Below are 19490 nucleotides of genomic sequence, written 5' to 3'. Positions count from 1 at the left end.
TAAAGTAGAGACACTACATACTGATATACACCTGAACATCAGCAGGAGAGGACTCTTTAAAGTAGAGACACTACATACTGATATACACCTGAACATTAGCAGGAGAGGACTCTTTAAAGTAGAGACATTACATACTGATATACACCTGAACATCAGCAGGAGAGGACTCTTTAAAGTAGAGACACTACATACTGATATACACCTGAACATCAGCAGGAGAGGACTCTTTAAAGTAGAGACACTACATACTGGTATACACCTGAACATCAGCAGGAGAGGACTCTTTAAAGTAGATACACTACATACTAATATACACCTGAACATCAGCAGGAGAGGACTCTTTAAAGTAGATACACTACATACTGATATACACCTGAACATCAGCAGGAGAGGACTCTTTAAAGTAGAGACACTACATACTGATATACACCTGAACATCAGCAGGAGAGGACTCTTTAAAGTAGAGACACTACATAGTGATATACACCTGAACATCAGCAGGAGAGGACTCTTTAAAGTAGAGACACTACATACTGACATACAGCAGAGGACTCTTTAAAGTAGAGACACTACATAGTGATATACACCTGAACATCAGCAGGAGAGGACTCTTTAAAGTAGAGACACTACATAGTGATATACACCTGAACATCAGCAGGAGAGGACTCTTTAAAGTAGAGACACTACATACTGACATACAGCAGAGGACTCTTTAAAGTAGAGACACTACATAGTGATATACACCTGAACATCAGCAGGAGAGGACTCTTTAAAGTAGAGACACTACATACTGATATACACCTGAACATCAGCAGGAGAGGACTCTTTAAAGTAGAGACACTACATACTGATATACACCTGAACATCAGCAGGAGAGGACTCTTTAAAGTAGAGTCACTACATACTGATATACACCTGAACATCAGCAGGAGAGGACTCTTTAAAGATGGCTCTCTGTGTGATGAATAGAGTAATAAAATACTCTCTATCTCTGAGTGAGGGGGCGGGACTAACACCTGTCTGTCAGCTTCCTCACTTCCTTTTCGACAGACAGGTGACACTTTCACACAATCCTCCTCGGTTCCCTCCCAATCCCCCCCTAAGAAGTTTCTGTGTGTGTGTGTGTGTGTGTGTGTGTGTGTGTGTGTGTGTGTGTGTGTGTGTGTGTGTGTGTGTGTGTGTGTGTGTGTGTGTGTGTGTGTGTGTGTGTGAGTGTGTGTGTGAGTGTGAGAGAGAGAGAGAGAGAGAGAGAGAGAGGGGGGGCAGTGATACCTGAGTCTACTCTTTATTCTCCACAGAAGAAGACGTCATTGTCTCTGCTGCAGGTGTGACATTTAAAACCACACACACACACACACACACACACACACACACACACACACACACACACACACACACACACACACACACACACACACGAGAACAACATATTAAAATATATTATTATTGTTTCTTTTAGATAAATTTATTTCAATATGAGTTTTTATTGAATATGTTATTAGTTAATAAACTCTGGATAATAATCTCAGTCTCAAAGTAAACAACAAAGACATAAATAACAATAACTTAGTACTTTGATTCGATTAATGTGGTAGGTTTAGCTTTAGAAAATAAATATGATCTTTAGTTTTTATAAATGTGTGTGTGTGTGTGTGTGTGTGAGAGTGTGAGAGTGAGGGGGGGGGCAGTGATACTTGAGTCTACTCTTTATTCTCCACAGAAGAAGACGTCATTGTCTCTGCTGCAGGTGTGACATTTAAAACCACACACACACAGACACACACACACACACACACACACACACACACACACACACACACACACACACACACACACACACGAGAACAACATAGTAAAATATATTATTATCGTTTCTTTTAGATAAATGTATTTAAATATGAGTTTTTATTTAATATGTTATTAGTTAATCAACTCTGGATAATAATCTCAGTCTCAAAGTAAACAACAAAGACATAAATAATAATAACTTTGTACTTTGATTGGATTAATGTGGTAGGTTTAGCTTTAGAAAATAAATATATGATATTTAGTTTTTATAAATGTGTGTGTGTGTGTGTGTGTGTGTGTGTGTGTGTGTGTGTGTGTGTGTGTGTGTGTGTGTGTGTGTGTGTGTGTGTGTGTGTGTGTGGGGGGGTGGGGGGGTGGGGGGGGGTGTGTGGGTGTGTGCGTGTGTGTATCAGAGCGACAGACAGGCAGAGAGCGGCAGACACATTCCTTCAAAGCACTTTGATGATTGACAGATGGGACAGCTAATCACAGGCCGGAACACTTGAAAGGCGTATCCTCTCAGCCAATCAGAGGCTGCAGGCCGAGAGGAGGCGTGTCTTCTCGTGTTTCTCGGAGCTGAAACTTTTTGCTGCTTTTGTTCCAAAGTTTCTGTGTGCAGCGTTTAACTGGGAATACCGGGAATACTGGGAATACCGAGGATACTGGGACCCAGCGGGACGACACAGAGCCCTTACCCCCGACAGGAGCCCGGTCTGAGGGGTTTATTCCTTTGTTCTTCCTCCGGAGCTCCACTGACTCCTCTCCTTTCTCCAATCCGCCTCTCGGAGCCTGTTTCTCGGCCTCGGAGGCCGCCTCGCGCCGCTCCTCTGCTCCGGAGCAGAAACTAATCATCTAAGAAGAACCAGATGTGAGAGGATTACTGGGACTATACCCCCTCTGTGTCCGCTTTAACCCTCCACTCTTTGGGCCTGTGTTCTGGAAGAGTTCCTCCATGAGGCTCCTCTGAGCACCGCCTCTCTGCCCGGAGAGGAGCCGCTGTTCCCGGGGAGAGGAGCCGGAGAGGAGCCGCAGCTCCCGGGGAGATGGAGGCTGAGAGCCGGGGCTCAGGGCTGGTGGTTCTGTTGCCGCTGCTGGTGCTCTGCTGCTGGGCAGAGGAAGGTAAACACCCCCCTAGTTCTGTTATATATTTTTTAATTGATTATATATTAACTATATTTATGAACTGTATTTATCTCTTCTGATACATGTATTGATTATGTTATAGATACTCTATTGATCCTAACAGGGGGTTCCTGTGTGTTCATGAGTGTCCTGTGTATTCTGAGTGTTCTATGTGTCCTGAGGGTTCTGTGTGTCCTGAGGGTTCTGAGTGTTCTGTGTGTCCTGTGTATTCTGAGTGTTTTATGTGTCCTGAGTGTCCTGAGTGTTCTCCGTGTTCTGAGTGTTCTGAGTGTTCTGAGTGTCCTGATTGTCCTGAGTGTCCTGAGTGTCCTGAGTGTTCTGTGTGTTCTGTGTGTCCCTGAGTGTCCTGTGTGTTCTGTGTGTCCTGAGTGTTCTGTGTGTCCCTGAGTGTTCTGAGTGTTCTGAGTATGTTCTGAGTGTTCTGAGTGTTCTATTTTTCCTGTGTGTCCTGAGGGTTCTATGTGTCCTGAGTGTTTTGAGTGTTTTGAGTGTCCTGAGGGTTCTGTGTGTCCTGAGTGTTCTGAGTGTTCTGAGGGTTCTGAGTGTTCCTGAGTGTTCTGAGTGTCCTGAGGGTTCTGAGTGTTCCTGAGTGTTCTTAGTGTTCTAAGTGTTCTGAGTGTTCTGAGTGTTCTGAGGGTTCTGAGTGTCCTGAGTGTTCTGTGTGTGTTCTGTGAGTGTTCCTGAGTGTTCCTGAGTGTTCTGAGGGTTCTGAGTGTCCTGAGTGTCCTGAGTGTGTTCTGAGTGTTCTGAGTGTCCTGAGTGTCCTGAGTGTTCTGTGTGTGTTCTGAGTGTTCTGTGTGTGTTCTGAGTGTTCTGTGTGTGTTCTGAGTGTTCTGAGTGTTCTGAGTGTCCTGAGTGTCCTGAGTGTTCTGAGTGTCCTGAGTGTTCTGAGTGTGTCCTGAGTGTGTTCTGAGTGTCCTGAGTGTGTTCTGAGTGTCCTGAGTGTGTTCTGAGTGTCCTGAGTGTGTTCTGAGTGTGTCCTGTGTGTCCTGAGTGTTCTGAGTGTCCTGAGTGTCCTGAGTGTGTTCTGAGTGTGTTCTGAGTGTGTCCTGTGTGTCCTGAGTGTGTTCTGAGTGTGTCCTGTGTGTCCTGAGTGTTCTGAGTGTCCTGAGTGTTCTGTGTGTGTTCTGGGTGTTCTGAGTGTTCTGAGTGTCCTGAGTGTCCTGAGTGTGTTCTGAGTGTCCTGAGTGTGTTCTGAGTGTGTCCTGTGTGTCCTGAGTGTTCTGAGTGTTCTGAGTGTTCTGAGTGTCCTGAGTGTCCTGAGTGTGTTCTGAGTGTGTCCTGTGTGTTCTGAGTGTGTCCTGTGTGTCCTGAGTGTTCTGAGTGTCCTGAGTGTCCTGAGTGTGTTCCTGGGTGTTCCTGAGTGTTCTGAGTGTTCTGAGTGTTCTGAGTGTTCTGAGTGTTCTGAGTGTTCTGAGTGTTCTGAGTGTTCTGAGTGTTCTGTGTGTTCCTGAGTGTCCTGAGTGTCCTGAGTGTTCTGAGTGTTCTGTGTGTTCCTGAGTGTGTTCTGAGTGTGTCCTGAGTGTGTCCTGAGTGTGTCCTGAGTGTGTCCTGTGTGTGTTCTGTGTGTGTTCTGAGTGTTCTGAGTGTGTCCTGAGTGTGTTCTGAGTGTGTCCTGAGTGTGTTCTGAGTGTTCCTGAGTGTTTCTGAGTGTTCTGAGTGTTCTGAGTGTCCTGAGTGTTCTGAGTGTGTTCCTGAGTGTTCTGTGTGTGTTCTGAGTGTTCTGAGTGTTTATCAGTGTTCCTGAGTAGGGATGCACGATATTGGTTTTTTGAAACCAATACCGATAACTTTCTGCTTCTCAAGACCGATACCGATAACCGATAATAATATAATATGTATATATTAAATGTACCTGTAGTTTTTGCACACCTGGTGGTAAAAAAAAGACTAGTAGAGCAAATGACATGAGCATTACTACTATGAACAAAACAAAGCCAAGAACAGTTTCAAAAGCCTCGTGGATAGGTAAAGCCCCGGTGCCTTTGCAGCTGGCTTTGGATTCGCCGCTAGTTTAGCAGCGCAGGCGTCTTCGTACGCTTTTAACACACCATCGTAGCGACGGCGATGTTTCAGGTGACTAATCAGGTTGGAAGTATTATAGCTCGTTGCCTTTTTCCCTCCTCGTGGAACTTCTGCATTGCATTTGTTAATACAAATAGCAAGCGAACTATCTAACTCTGAAACTTTGAAATAGTCCCATACTACCGAAGACATGTTTGTTTACTGTCCTGGCTTCACGGCCGCACACCATTTACGCCACAGCCAGGCATGAGTTAGGGAGCGCTGGATTTGGTGCGTTCACATGAAAGGGGTGGTATCTGGAGCATTCGACCAATCACAAACATGGAGAAGCGTACTGACAGCGCAGCGTCATACTTCCTGAATGAAAAGTCAACTATAATATTAGACATATGAAGAGGTTAAACTTTAAACATCCATGACTTAAACACTTTATCCAGGATCAAAGCCACATAGCTGCACCTGCAAGGTGAATACAGCTGGTAACAGAACAAGTGTTTGAATGCGTACATGAACAGGTTTATGATATCACTGCCCCATTACATTTGACTCGAGTGTTTCCTCAACTTAATGTGTTGCTTCAAATAATCCTTCTGCATACAGTATGTGACACTGTGAGTGTTGCAAGGCCAGATACGGCTCAGCTGACTCAGATAAGGAGATATATGATACATTATGATGTGATATGCCGCGGACTGTACTTAATGTTACTCTGATCCGGTTACTTATGTTGTGGCAGATATTTAAGTAAGCTTTCTTAACGCTAATGTTATAATGTGTGTTCTGAGTGTGTCCTGAGTGTGTTTTGAGTGTCCTGAGTGTGTTCTGAGTGTGTCCTGAGTGTCCTGAGTGTGTTCTGAGTGTGTTCTGAGTATCCTGAGTGTGTTCTGAGTGTGTCCTGAGTGTGTTTTGAGTGTCCTGAGTGTGTTCTGAGTGTGTCCTGAGTGTCCTGAGTGTGTTCTGAGTGTGTTCTGAGTGTCCTGAGTGTGTTCTGAGTGTGTTCTGAGTGTCCTGAGTGTGTTCTGAGTGTCCTGAGTGTGTTCTGAGTGTGTCCTGTGTGTTCTGAGTGTTCTGAGTGTCCTGAGTGTGTTCTGAGTGTGTCCTGAGTGTGTTCTGAGTGTGTCCTGTGTGTCCTGAGTGTCCTGAGTGTCCTGAGTGTCCTGAGTGTCCTGAGTGTTCTGTGTGTGTTCTGAGTGTTCTGAGTGTTCCTGTGTGTTCCTGTGTGTTCCTGAGTGTGTTCTGAGTGTGTTCCTGAGTATGTCCTGAGTGTGTTCTGAGTGTGTTCTGAGTATCCTGAGTGTGTTCTGAGTGTGTCCTGTGTGTCCTGAGTGTTCTGAGTGTCCTGAGTGTTCTGTGTGTGTTCTGGGTGTTCTGAGTGTTCTGAGTGTCCTGAGTGTCCTGAGTGTGTTCTGAGTGTCCTGAGTGTGTTCTGAGTGTGTCCTGTGTGTCCTGAGTGTTCTGAGTGTTCTGAGTGTTCTGAGTGTCCTGAGTGTCCTGAGTGTGTTCTGAGTGTGTCCTGTGTGTTCTGAGTGTGTCCTGTGTGTCCTGAGTGTTCTGAGTGTCCTGAGTGTCCTGAGTGTGTTCCTGGGTGTTCCTGAGTGTTCTGAGTGTTCTGAGTGTTCCTGAGTGTTCTGAGTGTTCTGAGTGTTCTGAGTGTTCTGAGTGTTCTGAGTGTTCTGAGTGTTCTGAGTGTTCCTGAGTGTCCTGAGTGTCCTGAGTGTTCTGAGTGTTCTGTGTGTTCTGAGTGTGTCCTGAGTGTGTTCTGAGTGTGTCCTGAGTGTGTCCTGAGTGTGTCCTGTGTGTGTTCTGTGTGTGTTCTGAGTGTTCTGAGTGTTCTGAGTGTGTCCTGAGTGTGTTCTGAGTGTGTCCTGAGTGTGTCCTGTGTGTGTTCTGTGTGTGTTCTGAGTGTTCTGAGTGTTCTGAGTGTGTCCTGAGTGTGTTCTGAGTGTGTCCTGAGTGTGTTCTGAGTGTTCCTGAGTGTTTCTGAGTGTTCTGAGTGTTCTGAGTGTCCTGAGTGTTCTGAGTGTGTTCCTGAGTGTTTCTGAGTGTTTCTGAGTGTTCTGAGTGTTCTGAGTGTCCTGAGTGTTCTGAGTGTGTTCCTGAGTGTTCTGTGTGTGTTCTGAGTGTTCTGAGTGTTTATCAGTGTTCCTGAGTAGGGATGCACGATATTGGTTTTTTGAAACCAATACCGATAACTTTCTGCTTCTCAAGACCGATACCGATAACCGATAATAATATAATATGTATATATTAAATGTACCTGTAGTTTTTGCACACCTGGTGGTAAAAAAAAGACTAGTAGAGCAAATGACATGAGCATTACTACTATGAACAAAACAAAGCCAAGAACAGTTTCAAAAGCCTCGTGGATAGGTAAAGCCCCGGTGCCTTTGCAGCTGGCTTTGGATTCGCCGCTAGTTTAGCAGCGCAGGCGTCTTCGTACGCTTTTAACACACCATCGTAGCGACGGCGATGTTTCAGGTGACTAATCAGGTTGGAAGTATTATAGCTCGTTGCCTTTTTCCCTCCTCGTGGAACTTCTGCATTGCATTTGTTAATACAAATAGCAAGCGAACTATCTAACTCTGAAACTTTGAAATAGTCCCATACTACCGAAGACATGTTTGTTTACTGTCCTGGCTTCACGGCCGCACACCATTTACGCCACAGCCAGGCATGAGTTAGGGAGCGCTGGATTTGGTGCGTTCACATGAAAGGGGTGGTATCTGGAGCATTCGACCAATCACAAACATGGAGAAGCGTACTGACAGCGCAGCGTCATACTTCCTGAATGAAAAGTCAACTATAATATTAGACATATGAAGAGGTTAAACTTTAAACATCCATGACTTAAACACTTTATCCAGGATCAAAGCCACATAGCTGCACCTGCAAGGTGAATACAGCTGGTAACAGAACAAGTGTTTGAATGCGTACATGAACAGGTTTATGATATCACTGCCCCGTCTAAGACACCATCTGACTTTCATTACATTTGACTCGAGTGTTTCCTCAACTTAATGTGTTGCTTCAAATAATCCTTCTGCATACAGTATGTGACACTGTGAGTGTTGCAAGGCCAGATACGGCTCAGCTGACTCAGATAAGGAGATATATGATACATTATGATGTGATATGCCGCGGACTGTACTTAATGTTACTCTGATCCGGTTACTTATGTTGTGGCAGATATTTAAGTAAGCTTTCTTAACGCTAATGTTATAATGTGTGTTCTGAGTGTGTCCTGAGTGTGTTTTGAGTGTCCTGAGTGTGTTCTGAGTGTGTCCTGAGTGTCCTGAGTGTGTTCTGAGTGTGTTCTGAGTATCCTGAGTGTGTTCTGAGTGTGTCCTGAGTGTGTTTTGAGTGTCCTGAGTGTGTTCTGAGTGTGTCCTGAGTGTCCTGAGTGTGTTCTGAGTGTGTTCTGAGTGTCCTGAGTGTGTTCTGAGTGTGTTCTGAGTGTCCTGAGTGTGTTCTGAGTGTCCTGAGTGTGTTCTGAGTGTGTCCTGTGTGTTCTGAGTGTTCTGAGTGTCCTGAGTGTGTTCTGAGTGTGTCCTGAGTGTGTCCTGAGTGTGTTCTGAGTGTGTCCTGTGTGTCCTGAGTGTCCTGAGTGTCCTGAGTGTCCTGAGTGTTCTGTGTGTGTTCTGAGTGTTCTGAGTGTTCCTGTGTGTTCCTGTGTGTTCCTGTGTGTTCCTGAGTGTGTTCTGAGTGTGTTCCTGTGTGTGTTCTGAGTGTTCCTGAGTGTTCTGAGTGTTCTGAGTGTTCCTGAGTGTTCTGAGTGTTCTGAGTGTCCTGAGTTATCTGAGTGTTCTGAGTGTTCTGTGTTTGTTCTGTGTGTGTTCTGAGTGTTCTGAGTGTTCTGAGTGTTCTGAGTGTCCTGAGTGTTCTGAGTGTTCTGAGTGTCCTGAGTGTTCTGAGTGTGTCCTGAGTGTGTCCTGAGTGTGTCCTGAGTGTGTTCTGAGTGTGTTCTGAGTGTGTCCTGAGTGTTCTGAGTGTCCTGAGTGTCCTGACTGTGTTCTGAGTGTGTCCTGTGTGTCCTGAGTGTTCTGAGTGTCCTGAGTGTGTTCTGAGTGTGTTCTGAGTGTGTCCTGTGTGTCCTGAGTGTTCTGTGTGTGTTCTGAGTGTTCTGAGTGTTCCTGTGTGTCCTGAGTGTGTCCTGAGTGTTTTCTGTGTGTGTTCTGTGTGTGTTCTGAGTGTTCCTGAGTGTTCCTGAGTGTTCTGAGTGTTCTGAGTGTTCTGAGTGTTCTGAGTGTTCTGAGTGTTCTGAGTGTTCTGAGTGTTCTGTGTGTGTTCTGAGTGTTCTGAGTGTTCTGTGTTTGTTCTGTGTGTGTTCTGAGTGTTCTGAGTCTTCTGAGTGTCCTGAGTGTTCTGTGTGTGTTCTGTGTGTGTTCTGAGTGTTCTGAGTGTTCTGAGTGTTCTGAGTGTGTTCTGTGTGTTCTGAGTGTCCTGAGTGTCCTGAGTGTCCTGAGTGTTCTGAGTGTTCTGTGTGTGTTCTGTGTGTGTTCTGTGTGTGTTCTGTGTGTGTTCTTGAGTGTTCCTGAGTGTTTCTGAGTGTTCTGAGTGTTCCTGAGTGTTCTGTGTGTTCCTGAGTGTCCTGAGTGTTCTGAGTGTGTTCTGTGTGTGTCCTGAGTGTGTCCTGAGTGTGTTCTGTGTGTGTTCTGAGTGTTCTGTGTGTGTTCTGAGTGTTCTGAGTTATCTGAGTTATCTGAGTGTTCTGAGTGTTCTGTGTGTGTTCTGAGTGTTCTGTGTGTGTCCTGAGTGTTCTGAGTGTTCTGTGTGTGTTCTGTGTGTGTTCTGAGTGTTTTGAGTGTGTTCTGTGTTCGTCCTGAGTGTGTCCTGAGTGTGTTCTGTGTGTGTTCTGAGTGTTCCTGAGTGTTCCTGAGTGTTCTGAGTGTTCCTGATTGTTCTGTGTGTTCTGTGTGTTCCTGAGTGTGTTCTGAGTGTGTTCTGAGTGTCCTGAGTGTGTTCTGAGTGTGTCCTGTGTGTCCTGAGTGTTCTGAGTGTTCTGAGTGTTCTGAGTGTCCTGAGTGTCCTGAGTGTGTTCTGAGTGTGTCCTGTGTGTTCTGAGTGTCCTGAGTGTGTTCTGAGTGTGTCCTGTGTGTCCTGAGTGTTCTGAGTGTTCTGTGTGTGTTCTGAGTGTTCTGAGTGTTCTGAGTGTTCTGAGTGTGTTCTGAGTGTCCTGAGTGTGTTCTGAGTGTGTTCTGAGTGTTCTGAGTGTCCTGAGTGTCCTGAGTGTGTTCTGAGTGTGTCCTGTGTGTTCTGAGTGTGTTCTGAGTGTCCTGAGTGTCCTGAGTGTCCTGAGTGTGTTCTGAGTGTTCTGAGTGTTCCTGGGTGTTCCTGAGTGTTCTGAGTGTTCTGAGTGTTCCTGAGTGTTCTGAGTGTTCTGTGTGTTCCTGAGTGTGTCCTGAGTGTGTTCTGAGTGTGTCCTGAGTGTGTTCTGAGTGTGTCCTGAGTGTGTCCTGAGTGTGTCCTGTGTGTGTTCTGAGTGTTCTGAGTGTGTCCTGAGTGTGTTCTGAGTGTGTCCTGAGTGTGTTCTGTGTGTGTTCTGTGTGTGTTCTGAGTGTTCCTGAGTGTTCTGAGTGTCCTGAGTGTGTTCCTGAGTGTTCTGTGTGTGTTCTGAGTGTTCTGAGTGTTTATCAGTGTTCCTGAGTAGGGATGCACGATATTGGTTTTTTGAAACCAATACCGATAACTTCCTGCTTCTCAAGACCGATACCGATAACCGATAATAATATAATATGTATATATTAAATGTACCTGTAGTTTTTGCACACCTGGTGGTAAAAAAAAGACTAGTAGAGCAAATGACATGAGCATTACTACTATGAACAAAACAAAGCCAAGAACAGTTTCAAAAGCCTCGTGGATAGGTAAAGCCCCGGTGCCTTTGCAGCTGGCTTTGGATTCGCCGCTAGTTTAGCAGCGCAGGCGTCTTCGTACGCTTTTAACACACCATCGTAGCGACGGCGATGTTTCAGGTGACTAATCAGGTTGGAAGTATTATAGCTCGTTGCCTTTTTCCCTCCTCGTGGAACTTCTGCATTGCATTTGTTAATACAAATAGCAAGCGAACTATCTAACTCTGAAACTTTGAAATAGTCCCATACTACCGAAGACATGTTTGTTTACTGTCCTGGCTTCACGGCCGCACACCATTTACGCCACAGCCAGGCATGAGTTAGGGAGCGCTGGATTTGGTGCGTTCACATGAAAGGGGTGGTATCTGGAGCATTCGACCAATCACAAACATGGAGAAGCGTACTGACAGCGCAGCGTCATACTTCCTGAATGAAAAGTCAACTATAATATTAGACATATGAAGAGGTTAAACTTTAAACATCCATGACTTAAACACTTTATCCAGGATCAAAGCCACATAGCTGCACCTGCAAGGTGAATACAGCTGGTAACAGAACAAGTGTTTGAATGCGTACATGAACAGGTTTATGATATCACTGCCCCGTCTAAGACACCATCTGACTTTCATTACATTTGACTCGAGTGTTTCCTCAACTTAATGTGTTGCTTCAAATAATCCTTCTGCATACAGTATGTGACACTGTGAGTGTTGCACGGCCAGATACGGCTCAGCTGACTCAGATAAGGAGATATATGATACATTATGATGTGATATGCCGCGGACTGTACTTAATGTTACTCTGATCCGGTTACTTATGTTGTGGCAGATATTTAAGTAAGCTTTCTTAACGCTAATGTTATAATGTGTGTTCTGAGTGTGTCCTGAGTGTGTTTTGAGTGTCCTGAGTGTGTTCTGAGTGTGTCCTGAGTGTGTTTTGAGTGTCCTGAGTGTGTTCTGAGTGTGTCCTGAGTGTCCTGAGTGTGTTCTGAGTGTGTTCTGAGTATCCTGAGTGTGTCCTGAGTGTGTTCTGAGTGTGTCCTGAGTGTGTTCTGAGTGTCCTGAGTGTGTTCTGAGTGTCCTGAGTGTGTTCTGAGTGTTCTGAGTGTCCTGAGTGTGTTCTGAGTGTGTCCTGAGTGTGTTCTGAGTGTGTCCTGTGTGTCCTGTGTGTCCTGAGTGTCCTGAGTGTCCTGAGTGTTCTGTGTGTGTTCTGAGTGTTCTGAGTGTTCCTGTGTGTTCCTGTGTGTTCCTGAGTGTGTTCTGAGTGTGTTCCTGAGTATGTCCTGAGTGTGTTCTGTGTGTGTTCTGAGTGTTTCTGAGTGTTCTGAGTGTTCCTGAGTGTTCTGAGTGTTCTGAGTGTTCCTGAGTGTTCCTGAGTGTTCTGAGTGTCCTGAGTTATCTGAGTGTTCTGAGTGTTCTGAGTGTTCTGTGTTTGTTCTGTGTGTGTTCTGAGTGTTCTGAGTGTTCTGAGTGTCCTGAGTGTTCTGAGTGTTCTGAGTGTCCTGAGTGTCCTGAGTGTTCCTGAGTGTTCTGAGTGTGTCCTGAGTGTGTCCTGAGTGTGTCCTGAGTGTGTCCTGAGTGTGTTCTGAGTGTGTTCTGAGTGTGTTCTGAGTGTGTCCTGAGTGTTCTGAGTGTCCTGAGTGTCCTGAGTGTCCTGACTGTGTTCTGAGTGTGTCCTGTGTGTCCTGAGTGTTCTGAGTGTCCTGAGTGTGTTCTGAGTGTGTTCTGTGTGTGTTCTGAGTGTTCTGAGTGTTCCTGTGTGTCCTGAGTGTGTCCTGAGTGTGTTCTGTGTGTGTTCTGTGTGTGTTCTGTGTGTGTTCTGAGTGTTCCTGAGTGTTCTGAGTGTTCTGAGTGTTCTGTGTTTGTTCTGTGTGTGTTCTGAGTGTTCTGAGTCTTCTGAGTCTTCTGAGTCTCCTGAGTGTTCTGAGTGTTCTGAGTGTTCTGAGTGTTCTGAGTGTTCTGTGTGTGTTCTGTGTGTGTTCTGAGTGTTCTGAGTGTTCTGAGTGTTCTGTGTTTGTTCTGTGTGTGTTCTGAGTGTTCTGAGTGTTCTGAGTGTGTTCTGTGTGTGTTCTGTGTGTGTTCTGTGTGTGTTCTGTGTGTTCTTGAGTGTTCCTGAGTGTTCTGAGTGTTCTGAGTGTCCTGAGTGTGTTCTGAGTGTTCCTGAGTGTTCTGTGTGTTCCTGAGTGTCCTGAGTGTTCTGAGTGTGTTCTGTGTGTGTCCTGAGTGTGTCCTGAGTGTGTTCTGTGTGTGTTCTGAGTGTTCTGTGTGTGTTCTGAGTGTTCTGAGTGTTCTGAGTGTTCTGTGTGTGTTCTGAGTGTTCTGAGTGTTCTGTGTGTGTCCTGAGTGTTCTGAGTGTTCTGTGTGTGTTCTGTGTGTGTTCTGTGTGTTCTTGAGTGTTCCTGAGTGTTCCTGAGTGTTCTGAGTGTTCTGAGTGTCCTGAGTGTGTTCTGAGTGTTCCTGAGTGTTCTGTGTGTTCCTGAGTGTCCTGAGTGTCCTGAGTGTTCTGAGTGTGTCCTGAGTGTGTCCTGAGTGTGTTCTGTGTGTGTTCTGTGTGTGTTCTGTGTGTGTTCTGAGTGTTCCTGAGTGTTCTGAGTGTTCTGAGTGTTCTGTGTTTGTTCTGTGTGTGTTCTGAGTGTTCTGAGTCTTCTGAGTCTTCTGAGTCTCCTGAGTGTTCTGAGTGTTCTGAGTGTTCTGAGTGTTCTGTGTTTGTTCTGTGTGTGTTCTGAGTGTTCTGAGTGTTCTGAGTGTGTTCTGTGTGTGTTCTGTGTGTGTTCTGTGTGTGTTCTGTGTGTTCTTGAGTGTTCCTGAGTGTTCTGAGTGTTCTGAGTGTTCTGAGTGTCCTGAGTGTGTTCTGAGTGTTCCTGAGTGTTCTGTGTGTTCCTGAGTGTCCTGAGTGTCCTGAGTGTGTTCTGTGTGTGTCCTGAGTGTGTCCTGAGTGTGTCCTGAGTGTGTTCTGTGTGTGTTCTGAGTGTGTTCTGAGTGTTCTGAGTGTTCTGAGTGTTCTGTGTGTGTTCTGAGTGTTCTGAGTGTTCTGAGTGTTCTGTGTGTGTCCTGAGTGTTCTGAGTGTTCTGTGTGTGTTCTGTGTGTGTTCTGTGTGTTCTTGAGTGTTCCTGAGTGTTCCTGAGTGTTCTGAGTGTTCTGAGTGTCCTGAGTGTGTTCTGAGTGTTCCTGAGTGTTCTGTGTGTTCCTGAGTGTCCTGAGTGTCCTGAGTGTCCTGAGTGTTCTGAGTGTGTTCTGTGTGTGTCCTGAGTGTGTCCTGAGTGTGTTCTGTGTGTGTTCTGAGTGTTCTGTGTGTGTTCTGAGTGTTCTGAGTGTTCTGAGTGTTCTGTGTGTGTTCTGAGTGTTCTGTGTGTGTCCTGAGTGTTCTGAGTGTTCTGTGTGTGTTCTGTGTGTGTTCTGAGTGTTCTGAGTGTGTTCTGTGTTCGTCCTGAGTGTGTCCTGAGTGTGTTCTGTGTGTGTTCTGTGTGTGTTCTGAGTGTTCCTGAGTGTTCCTGAGTGTTCTGTGTGTTCCTGAGTGTTCTGAGTGTTCTGAGTGTTCTGAGTGTTCTGAGTGTTCTGTGTGTTCTGAGTGTTCTGAGTGTCCTGAGTGTTCTGAGTGTTCTGAGTGTTCCTGAGTGTTCCTGAGTGTTCCTGAGTGGTTCTGAGTGTTTATGAGTGTTCCTGAGTGTTCTATGTGTGTTCCTGAGTGTTCTGTGTGTTTTCTGAGTGTTCTGAGTGTTTATCAGTGTTCCTGAGTAGGGATGCACGATATTGTTTTTTTGAAACCAATACCGATAACTTCCTGCTTCTCAAGACCGATACCGATAACCGATAATAATATAATATGTATATATTAAATGTACCTGTAGTTTTTGCACACCTGGTGGTAAAAAAAAGACTAGTAGAGCAAATGACATGAGCATTACTACTATGAACAAAACAAAGCCAAGAACAGTTTCAAAAGCCTCGTGGATAGGTAAAGCCCCGGTGCCTTTGCAGCTGGCTTTGGATTCGCCGCTAGTTTAGCAGCGCAGGCGTCTTCGTACGCTTTTAACACACCATCGTAGCGACGGCGATGTTTCAGGTGACTAATCAGGTTGGAAGTATTATAGCTCGTTGCCTTTTTTCCTCCTCGTGGAACTTCTGCATTGCATTTGTTAATACAAATAGCAAGCGAACTATCTAACTCTGAAACTTTGAAATAGTCCCATACTACCGAAGACATGTTTGTTTACTGTCCTGGCTTCACGGCCGCACACCATTTACGCCACAGCCAGGCATGAGTTAGGGAGCGCTGGATTTGGTGCGTTCACATGAAAGGGGTGGTATCTGGAGCATTCGACCAATCACAAACATGGAGAAGCGTACTGACAGCGCAGCGTCATACTTCCTGAATGAAAAGTCAACTATAATATTAGACATATGAAGAGGTTAAACTTTAAACATCCATGACTTAAACACTTTATCCAGGATCAAAGCCACATAGCTGCACCTGCAAGGTGAATACAGCTGGTAACAGAACAAGTGTTTGAATGCGTACATGAACAGGTTTATGATATCACTGCCCCGTCTAAGACACCATCTGACTTTTATTACATTTGACTCGAGTGTTTCCTCAACTTAATGTGTTGCTTCAAATAATCCTTCTGCATACAGTATGTGACACTGTGAGTGTTGCACGGCCAGATACGGCTCAGCTGACTCAGATAAGGAGATATATGATACATTATGATGTGATATGCCGCGGACTGTACTTAATGTTACTCTGATCCGGTTACTTATGTTGTGGCAGATATTTAAGTAAGCTTTCTTAACGCTAATGTTATAATAGTCAGATTGCTCTGAAGATGGGAGGTGATATTCTATTAATGTTCACGTTCACACAGTCGGTCATTTTTGCCGGCCGTCTTTCCTGCAACGGCAGCTTTTCTGTATTTCCTTTCTCCTGTAATATGACTTGATCGCTTTAAACTCCGCAACCTGAGCTCTGATTGGTCAGCAGGCAGTGCTTTCACTGAGTTGAGCTCTTAGCCTGCAACCTAACCTGCTCCGGGGCAGGTTAGCCGCTCAGCATCAGTTACCATGGAGATCTAGCCTGCTAAAAAGAGAACCAGCTTCGTAGGACCGGAAACCCAGAGTTTACCTGAAGTTAGCCGCTAAGAGAACATCCTGCTTCATAGTACAGGCCTCAGGTCCCAGCATGAGACCACACACACACACACACACACACACACACACACACACACACACACACACACACACACACACACACACACACACACACACACACACACACACACACACACACACACACACACACACACACACACACACACTGTTTACAGTGGATCTGCAGATAGGAATCATGACGAGGACACGTAAGTTACCACAACAACGCTGGAGGGATGTTTATACAGGACTGTGATTTAGATGCACACACACTCACTCACTCACTCACTCACTCACACTCTCTCTCTCTCCTGTCTCTCTCACCTGTCTCTCTCTCACTTGTCTCACTTGTCTGTCTGTCTGTCTCTCTCTCTCCTGTCTCTCTCTCACCTGTCTCTCTCTCTCCTGTCTGTCTCTCACCTGTCTGTCTCTCACCTGCCTCTCTCTCTCCTGTCTCACCTGTCTCTCTCTCCCTCTCTCCCTCTCTCCTGTCTCCCTCTCACCTGTCTCCCTCTCACCTGTCTCACCTATCTCTATCTCACCTGTCCCCCTCTCACCTGTCTCTCTCTACCTCTCTACCTATCTCCCTCTCACCTGTCTGTCTCTCAGAGGTGTTGATGAACACTAAGTTGGAGACGTCTGATCTCCGATGGACCACTCACCCGGCAGAAGATCCTCAGGTAAGTGTTGTTAGCTCAATGCTAATGCTCCCATTGATTCCTATGGAGGATGCTAACGTGTTTGTTCTCAGTGGGACGAGGTGAGCGGATTGGACGACGAGCAGAACAGTGTCCGGATCCACGAGATCTGCACCCCCGACAGCGCGGACTCCTATTGGCTGAGGACGCGCTGGATCCCCCGGGGGGCGGCGACCACTCTCTACGTGGAGATCCGGTTCGTCCAATCACACGCTGACACACAGACACATCGGCCAATCACAGGCTGACACACAGACACATCGGCCAACCACAAGCTGACACACAGACACGTCAGCCAATCACAGGCTGACGCACAGACACATCGGCCAATCACAAGCTGACACACAGACACATCGGCCAACCACAAGCTGACACACAGACACATCGGCTAATCACACGCTGACTCACAGACACATCGGCCAATCACAAGCTGACACACAGACACATCGGCCAATCACAAGCTGACACACGGACACATCGGCCAATCACAAGCTGATACACGGACACATCGGCCAATCACACGCTGATACACATACACATCGGCCATTCACACGCTGACACATCGGCCAATTACACGCTGACACACATACACATCAGCCAATCACACGCTGACACAAGGACACATCAGCCAATCTTCCTGTCCCTAACTTCCTGTTTACTTCCTGTTAGCTTCACGATGATGGAGTGCTCGTCTCTGAACCGTCGTCACTGTAAGGAAACGTTCAACGTGTTTTTCTACGAGTCGCCCTCTGACTCGGCCTCTAAGTCCCGCCCCCCCTGGATGGAGAACCCGTACAGGAAGCTGTCCACGGTGGCGGCGGATCACCTGCGGCAGCGCGGGGGGGGCGAGAGGCGGAGCAACGTGAAGACGCTGAGGCTGGGGGCGGGGCCTGTAGAGGGGGCCGGGCCTCTGGAGGAGGCGGGGCTCTACCTGGCCTTCCAGTCTCAGGGCGCCTGCATGGCCCTCCTGTCCGTCAGGGTGTTCTACAGGAAGTGCCCCCGCCTCCAGAGGGCCTTCGCCTCCTTCCCTGAAACCATCCCCCACTCACTGGTGGAGCAGGTAACCACGGCAACGCACACCTCTAACACCTTAACCACGGCAACCCACACCACTTACACCGTAACCCCGGCAACGCACACCACTAACACCGTGACCACAGTAACACACACCACTAACACCGTAACCCGAGCAACGCACACCACTAACACCGTAACCCCGGCAACGCACACCACTAACACCGTGACCACAGTAACACACACCACTAACACCGTAACCAGGGCAACGCACACCACTAACACCGTAACCCCAGCAACGCACACTACTAACACCTTAACCCCGGCAACGCACACCACTAACACCGTAACCAGGGCAACGCACACCACTAACACCGTGACCACAGTAACACACACCACTAACACCGTAACCAGGGCACCGCACACCACTAACACCGTAACCCCGGCAACGCACACCACTAACGCCGTGACCACAGTAACACACACCACTAACACCGTAACCAGGGCACCGCACACCACTAACACCGTAACCCCGGCAACGCACACCACTAACGCCGTGACCACAGTAACACACACCACTAACACCGTAACCAGGGCACCGCACACCACTAACACCACAACCACGGCAAATAACATCTACTTTTCAAAATAAGAGCTTCGTCAGTTAGTTTATCAAATAAGAGCCTCATCATTAAAGCGTTTAAGTATTATCATCTCTTTATTTTTTATTTTGCTCAAGAAATGAAAGTATATTTTTGGTTTTCAAAATAAAAGCGTTGTCACTTAGCATACACTGCTAGCTCAGTTTAGTTTAGGAACAACTGTTGTTATTGACAGGCTTTTATTTTGCGATGTGTGTGTCCCAGGCTCAGGGTGTGTGTGTGGAGAACGCAGTGACGCCGCCTGGCGAGCAGGCGCGGCCTCCCAGCATGCTTTGCGGCGAGGACGGTCAGTGGGTGGGCCAACCGGTGTCCAGCTGCTCCTGTCGCCCCGGGTACGAGACGGGGGGCAGCGACGTGCACTGCAGGGGTGAGTTTCAAAATAAAAGTACTGCCATTTACCCTTTTAGACACAAGACCAGAGGGACGAGACTTTCAAAGTAAAAGCACTGCACAGAGTGCGAGGTGAAGTGTGTTTTTACAGTCAGCAAAATTCCTTCTGTGCAGAACACACACACACACACACACACACACACACACACACACACACACACACACACACACACACACACACACACACACACACACACTCTTTTATTTCAGACCCCTTTAACCCTGAGCAGATTGAAAGCGTTCCTCTCGGCGTCGCTCTGCTGCAAACAGAGTGTGTGTTCAGCTTCCTGTTATTCTTCCAGAGGTCAGAGGTCAGCAACGGGGGTCCACACACACACACACACAAACACACAGACACAGGGAGGGGGTTGTCTGAGGTCAGAGGTTAACTTCTCTGCTTAAGCTGCCTATAGAGTGTGTGTGTGTGTGTGTGTGTGTGTGTGTGTGTGTGTGTGTGTGTGTGTGTGTGTGTGTGTGTGTGTGTGTGTGTGTGTGTGTGTGTGTGTGTGTGTGTGTGTGTGTGTGTGTGTGTGTGTGTGTGTGTGTGTGTGTGTGTGTGTGTGTGTGTGTGTGTGTGTGTGTGTGTGTGTGTGTGTGTGTGTGTGTGTGTGTGTGTGTGTGTGTGTGGAGCAGGGGATGGTGGTGATGACATAATGGCGGCACTTTCCACTTCCTGTGGCAGCCGAGGTCACTTCCTGTCTCTGTGTGTCTGATCTCCTCCCTGCTGTCACTAAAACATCCTAAAGAAGCTACACACACACACACACACA

The 19490-nt window shown here is 46.8% G+C and overlaps 1 protein-coding gene and 1 pseudogene across 3 annotated transcripts in view; one reads left to right on the top strand and one right to left on the bottom strand.

Annotated features, from left to right (window-relative positions):
* Positions 1-2227: 2227 nt before the first annotated feature.
* The window catches only part of LOC307031110 (ephrin type-B receptor 4b-like), a 38678-nt gene continuing 21415 nt past the window's right edge, over positions 2228-19490 (top strand). The window contains exons 1-5 of one of the 2 annotated variants that reach the window (XM_079667886.1): positions 2228-2907; positions 16566-16636; positions 16708-16850; positions 17324-17714; positions 18535-18697. In XM_079667886.1, coding sequence (XP_079524012.1) covers positions 2832-2907; positions 16566-16636; positions 16708-16850; positions 17324-17714; positions 18535-18697 — 844 coding nt within the window. In that variant the 5' untranslated portion in view covers positions 2228-2831. The remainder of the gene's footprint in view (positions 2908-16565; positions 16637-16707; positions 16851-17323; positions 17715-18534; positions 18698-19490) is intronic. The other variant, XM_079667885.1, reaches the window with a different exon arrangement.
* Positions 10515-16154, bottom strand: LOC307034522 (annotated as a pseudogene). The gene is made up of 5 exons: positions 16131-16154; positions 14651-14667; positions 11861-11928; positions 10708-10724; positions 10515-10595 (listed from the first exon to the last, which is right to left on the bottom strand). The product of its transcript is annotated as an uncharacterized misc_RNA (transcript).

This window comes from Notothenia rossii (genome assembly GCF_949606895.1).
Source record: "Notothenia rossii genome assembly, chromosome: 3".
Taxonomy (NCBI): domain Eukaryota; kingdom Metazoa; phylum Chordata; class Actinopteri; order Perciformes; family Nototheniidae; genus Notothenia; species Notothenia rossii.
The sequence above is the reverse complement of the archived record's forward strand: the minus strand, read 5'-3'. Positions and strand labels throughout refer to the sequence as shown.